Genomic DNA, 6617 nt, shown 5'->3' on the forward strand with positions numbered 1-6617 from the left:
ATTTTTATTTTTTTGGCCAGTCCTGGGGCTTGGACTCAGGGCCTGAGCACTGTCCCTGGCTTCCTTTTGCTCAAGGCTAGCACTCTGCCACTTGAGCCACAGCGCCACTTCTGGCCGTTTTCTGTATATGTGGTGCTGGGGAATCGAACCCAGGGCCTCATGTATACGAGGCAGACACTGTTGCCATTAGGCCATATCCCCAGCCCCACTCCTAGCATTTTCATGATCATCCACAGGCATAAACAGTAGCAGTAATTTATACTTAAAATGGCTTGATGTGTATGCCCCCAACTAAGGTTAACAGATCGTGATCCAATGGCTTTGGGCATGGCACATGGCAGGAACAAGGCACGATACTGCAAGAAACCTCAGTTCTGAGACCGTTTGGACATCTGTTGGTGGAGCCTTAGGTTAACTCAAAAGTGTATTTACAAACCCGATGTGCTGTTGATTTGCTTATAAGTAGAAATAGAGTCTGGAATCCCCAAATTTTGGGACCATTGACTTATTCTGCCTAGAAATGTTTTTCTTGGTCGTTCCCATTTCACATTTTTAGTTGCCTGGATCAAATACAAGTCAGGTTTTATTCCCCTCCATTATGAAAGCATCTTCCTGCTCCAAGCTCTTTCTACGTTTCTTTATTTTCCTCTGCAACACTTTCCATGTAACACACAAACTATTCATTCACCCTAGGATCAATTCGAAGTATTCTTTTTTTCCCCTTCCTGGTCCTAGGCCTGGAACTGAGGGCCTGAGTGCTGTCCCTGAGATTCTTTTGTTCAAGCTGTACTACTTGAGCCACAGCACCACTTTCAGCCTTTTCTAGGTAGTTTATTGGAGGTAAGAATCTCAGACTTTTCTGGCCAGGCTGGCTTTGAATCCTGATCTCAGATCCCAGCCTCCTGAATAGCTAGGATTACAGGTGTGAACTACCAGAACCAGGCTCCAAGTATTCTTATTTGTTCACTATTATATTCTTAATCTTTAGAATAGTGCTATATTACTAAACGCTTTTTTTCTTTGGCCAGTCCTTGGGCTTGAACTTCAGGGCCTGGGCACTGTCCCTGAGATTCTTTTGCTCAAGGCTAGCCCTTTACCACTTGAGCCACAGTTCCACTTTCAGCTTTTTTTGGTGGTTAATTGATGATGAATCTCATGGACTTTTCCTGCTGAGACTGGCTTCAAACCACAATCTTCAGATCTCAGCTTCATGAGTAGGTAGGATTACAGGCGTGAGCCACTAGCACCCAGCAACTATCATTTTTATAGAAGTTGATTTTAATGTAGTTAAATAGTGGCTTGTCTAGCGTGCACACACACACACACACACACACACACACACACACATCTGTTTACATTGGCTGTTCTGGTTGCATTTATTGAGAGCTTCATCCATGTAAGTTTTGTTCAGAGTTCATAAATTCCTGAACTTAAAAACGTCTTCAAGGGGCTGGGGATATAGCCTAGCGGCAAGAGTGCCTGCCTAGAGTGCCTGCCTCGGATACACGAGGCCCTAGGTTCGATTCCCCAGCACCACATATACAGAAAACGGCCAGAAGTGGCGCTGTGGCTCAAGTGGCAGAGTGCTAGCCTTGAGCGGGAAGAAGCCAGGGACAGTGCTCAGGCCCTGAGTCCAAGGCCCAGGACTGGCAAAAAAAAAAAGTATTCAAATTTCAGGGCCAGCTTAGCAAACCTGAAGCCCTGAGTTCAAATGCCAGTATCACCAAAAAAAAATTTGTACAATTGATTTTGGCATTATCTTTATAAACATGTTTAGCATGTGAATGCACAGTGCATGGTTAATTGGAGATAAGAGTCGGGGAATTTCCTGCCTAGGCTGGCTTCAAACCATAGATGTAAGTCACCAGTACCTAGCTAAGGAGATAGTATTTCAGTTTTTTTAATTTTTATTTTTTGCCTGTCCTGGGCCTTGAACTCAGGGCCTGAGCACTGCTCCTGGCTTCCTTTTGCTCAAGGCTAGCACTCTGCCACTTGAGCCACAGCACCACTTCTGGCCATTTTCTATATATGTGGTGCTGAGGAATTGAACCCAGGGCTTCATGTACATGAGGCAAGCTCTCCTGCCACTAAGCCATATTCCCAGCCCTTCAGTTGTTTGTTTGTGTTTTTTTTGACAATACTGGATTTTTTTTTTTTTTTTTTTTTTTTTGGCCAGTCCTGGGGCTTGGACTCCGGGCCTGAGCACTGTCCCTGGCTTCTTCCCGCTCAAGGCTAGCACTCTGCCACTTGAGCCACAGCGCCGCTTCTGGCCGTTTTCTGTATATGTGGTGCTGGGGAATCGAACCTAGGGCCTCGTGTATCCGAGGCAGGCACTCTTGCCACTAGGCTATATCCCCAGCCCAATACTGGATTTTGAACTTGGCCTCTCACACTTGCTAGACAGCTGTACTTCCACTTTTTTTTTTAATTGATGCAAGGCTACTTCTTAACCAGAATGAACTTTTATATACCTGAATAAACAACATATGTCAACAGTGAGGAGCTGGTGGCTCACACCTCTAATCCAACTACTCTACTACAAAAGCTGGAAGCAGAGCTGTGGTGGCTCAAGTGGTAGAACAACTAATCTTGAGCGAAAAAATGTAGGGACCATTCCCAGGTCCTTAGTTTAAGCCCCAGAACTGGCACCAAAAAAAAAAACAAAAAACACCTTCCCTTCTTGTTACTTAATACCTTTACCTTTTTTTTTTACACACATACACAGGCTTCTTGGTGGGACTAGGATTTGAAATTACAGTTTGCTTACTTGATGCTCCATGAATCTTGCCTCTAGCCTACTTTTTGGTAGTTATTTTGGAGACTCAGACTTTCTGTTCAGCAGGGCCCTCTACATCACCCTCTTTTTCTTCTTTTTTTTTTTCTTTTTTGGTAAATTTATTTAGTTGGTTGTGGAACTTCAACTCTGGGCCTGGGCACTATCCCTGAACTTTTCAGCTCAAGGCTAGAGCTCTATCACTTTGAGCCACATTACCACTTCCTACTTCAGCCTCTTAAGAGCTAGGATTATTGACATGCATTACTACTAGGATCTGGCCAAAGAGTGATCTGTTCTACTGTCCTCCCTTTCTTCCATTATGAATTGGAGATGAAAGTCTCGTGGATTTTTCTGCTCAGGCCATTGTCCAACCACAATCCTTAGATCTCACTCTCCTGAATAGTTAGGATTACAAGCATGAGCCACTAGCTCCTGACTGAGATTTGTTTTTATTTTGTTATTGTGCAGGTCCTGGAACTTGAAATCAGGGCCTAGGTGCAGTCCCTGAGTGTTCTTTGCTCGAGGGTATTGTTCTCCCACTTGAGCCCAACCCTACTTACAGCTTTTTTGGTACTTTACTGGAAATTTGAACCATGATCCTTAAATCTCAGTTTCCTGAGAAGCTAGGATTGCATGTAAGAGCCACTGGAGCAATCAATAATTTTAATAGATAAGTAATATCCTTATGCCTGCATGCTTCCTGTGAGGAAAAAAATGACTGCTTTGGCCAGCTGAGGGACTTTCTCAATATATTATAGCCACATCCTAACTGTGATATTTTTTTTGTGTAGATGAACAAGAGAACTGGACAACCCATGATCCACATCTACCTGGACAAAGAAACAGGAAAGCCCAAAGGCGATGCCACAGTGTCCTACGAAGACCCACCGACTGCCAAGGCCGCTGTGGAGTGGTTTGATGGTAGGCTGTGCCCGCTGGCATTCTTTGCTCTTCTCACTTGGGCATGCGTAGGGTCTTGGAATAATTGTCAGCTTGTAAGCAAGTGGCAGTTGCATTAATAATGTTGGGTGTTTAGAATGCATCCTTTGAAGTTTAGGGACAAGAGACAGATGAAGTCTCCCTTCGCGTACATAGAGCAGAGCAGGAGGAGCAAGACGAGCCTAGTTCTTGGGTGTCTCCACAGGTCCACCTTGCCTAGTTTGCAAATGCTTCTCCTTTGCGCCCATACCCCAGAATACCCTGGGACCTTCTGGTGGCAGTGCTTGCCTAGCACTCAGCAACACAGTCTCCAGCAATACAGAAGAAACATCATAGCCAGTGTACATTTGAGTGCATGTGTGTGTGTGTTAGAGCCTTGTTGGCATATAATTGAAATTTCACCTTAGACAAGATGTATTTGCAAGTGTCAGTGTATTAAATGGTTGCTGGCTTGACTGCCTCCATTTCCTCTGAGCACTGCTGTGTAAGCTCCCAGCAGCCCTTGTCCCCCACGGTACTAATATACAGGGCTTTGAGACAGGGAACTCTCAATCCTCCTGCCTCAGTCTCCCCACCCCGCTGTGATTCCAGGTGGGCACCATTGTACCTGGGTGCGAAGGGCAGGCATGGTCCCCTGAGCAAGGTGGTCAGGGTTAGCAGGAGGGGTGGTGGGAGAGAAGAGTCTAGGTTCCTCCCCTCTCACACAGAGAGGGATTGGACTTGGATTCACTGTGTTCTGTCTTATTCCAGGGAAAGATTTCCAAGGGAGCAAACTTAAAGTGTCTCTTGCTCGGAAGAAACCTCCAGTGAACAGCATGAGGGGCGGCATGCCGCCCCGTGAGGGCAGAGGGATGCCGCCGCCACTGCGGGGAGGTATGCTGCGCAGTTCAGCCCGCTCTCTGCCCTGGATGCCTTGACCAAGTGGGGGTGGATAAGGAGTATGCAGTCAGAGCTGGACTAATGAGAGCAGGTGGCACTTGCTTGGGTGGGGGCAGGGCTCACCACCTGCCTGTGTGAACTCTGCCTCACTCTGAAAACACCATGTGCTACTGCGGGAGTCGAGTGAACAAACTGACAGTGGGAGGGGGGTCCTGTGGCCGAATTGGTGTTGGATGTGGCAGGGCTGCTCCTAGAAAGGGCTCAATTGTTCCTGCCTGCAGGTCCAGGTGGCCCAGGAGGTCCTGGGGGTCCCATGGGTCGCATGGGAGGCCGTGGAGGAGACCGAGGAGGCTTCCCCCCAAGAGGACCGCGGGGTTCCCGAGGGAACCCTTCTGGAGGAGGCAATGTCCAACACCGAGCTGGAGACTGGCAGTGTCCCAACCCGTATGTATTTCCCTTGACAGCCTGGTCGCCACTCCTGTGGGGGGCAGAGCCTGCCGGTGACTTGCGCCGGGACTGCCAGAGGCTCCTGGGCTCCTAAGCCACCTGATGGAGGAGATCCTCTTGGTGGTTTGTGCCCGGCCCGAGACTGGCAGCAGCAGGGGCACCTTGTGTCCCCTTTGCTCATCTGACTTCCTCGGTGACTTGTGCTATCCTGACTTTGTGCAGGGGCTGCGGAAACCAAAACTTCGCCTGGAGAACAGAGTGCAACCAGTGCAAGGCCCCGAAACCTGAGGGCTTCCTCCCTCCACCATTCCCTCCTCCGGGTAGGTACAGCTTTCCGGAGTGTGTCTAGGCTTCCTGTGCTAGCTTCTGTGAGCAAGGGGCAGCCTCCACTCCCCATTAAGGTAGGAACCTCGCCTCCTGCCCTTTGCTACCTCAGGTGGTGACCGTGGCAGAGGTGGCCCCGGCGGCATGCGGGGGGGTAGAGGTGGCCTCATGGACCGCGGTGGCCCCGGTGGAATGTTCAGAGGCGGCCGTGGTGGAGACAGAGGTGGCTTCCGTGGTGGCCGTGGCATGGACCGCGGTGGCTTCGGTGGAGGAAGACGAGGGGGACCAGGGGGGCCCCCGGGGCCTTTGATGGAACAAATGGGAGGAAGAAGAGGCGGACGTGGAGGACCTGGAAAAATGGATAAGTATGTGGTGGGGAAGAGCACCCCTGACAGGCATCCACAGGGTGCTGGTGCTGGGGGAGAGGGATGGGGGTGGGGCCCCCGGGCCCTCCGCATGCCAACGGCCCCTTTACCTTGCAGAGGGGAGCACCGCCAGGAGCGCAGAGACCGGCCCTACTAGACCACAGCCCGCAGAGCCGCATTGACTACCAGATTTATTTTTTAAACCAGAAAATGTTTTAAATTTATAATTCCATATTTATAATGTTGGTCACAACATTATGATTATTCCTTGTCTGTACTTTAGTATTTTTCACCATTTGTGAAGAAACATTAAAACAAGTTAAATGGTAGTGTGCTGAGTTTTTTTTTTCCCCCCTTTTAAAGATGGTTGTTTAAAGACGTAACAATGGGAACCCTTGTGAGCATGCTCAGTATCATTGTGGATGAACCAGAGGGCCTCTAACTGTAACAATGTTCGTGGTTGTGATGGTTTTTTTTTTTTTAAATAAAATTCCAAATGTTTATAAACAGTCATCCTTCTTGGCCTCTGTTCTGCAGGCACCTGCCCCTGGCCCCCAGGGGTAGGGTGCCACCTAGGTACATGGAGGGGACATATTGAAGTGGTCAACAAAAGGGAATGACATGCTGTTGGTTATCAGGAGGTCCTGACAACCTGGGGGGACGAAGTAGGAAGAAGGGTTTATGGTTTTGCACCTGTCCTCTGCGCTCACCTCCAGCCCTTCTGGAACTAGCAGGGGTGGATAGAGTCGCTGTCTTCTGCCCTTTTCCCTGTGCTGGGATGCATTTGCTTTGCTATTCCTGAGCACAAGTTAACCTGCATCCTGCCCATGGGCGTTCCTCTGCCTTTGGAGGATTAGCCTGTGCCTTCTCTGAAAGTCCGAGTCATC

The 6617-nt window shown here is 48.8% G+C and overlaps 1 protein-coding gene across 8 annotated transcripts in view; it reads left to right on the forward strand.

The window, feature by feature from the left end:
* The window catches only part of Ewsr1 (EWS RNA binding protein 1), a 30609-nt gene extending 24366 nt beyond the window's left edge, over positions 1-6243 (forward strand). For all 8 annotated transcript variants that reach the window (XM_048343228.1, XM_048343232.1, XM_048343230.1 and 5 more), the window contains 6 exons: positions 3568-3697; positions 4466-4588; positions 4876-5038; positions 5264-5361; positions 5478-5730; positions 5848-6243. In XM_048343228.1, the coding sequence (XP_048199185.1) occupies positions 3568-3697; positions 4466-4588; positions 4876-5038; positions 5264-5361; positions 5478-5730; positions 5848-5887 (807 nt within the window). In that variant the 3' untranslated portion in view covers positions 5888-6243. The remainder of the gene's footprint in view (positions 1-3567; positions 3698-4465; positions 4589-4875; positions 5039-5263; positions 5362-5477; positions 5731-5847) is intronic.
* Positions 6244-6617: the final 374 nt, after the last annotated feature.

Source organism: Perognathus longimembris, chromosome 3 (assembly GCF_023159225.1).
Source record: "Perognathus longimembris pacificus isolate PPM17 chromosome 3, ASM2315922v1, whole genome shotgun sequence".
In the NCBI taxonomy this organism is placed as follows: Eukaryota; Metazoa; Chordata; class Mammalia; order Rodentia; family Heteromyidae; genus Perognathus; species Perognathus longimembris.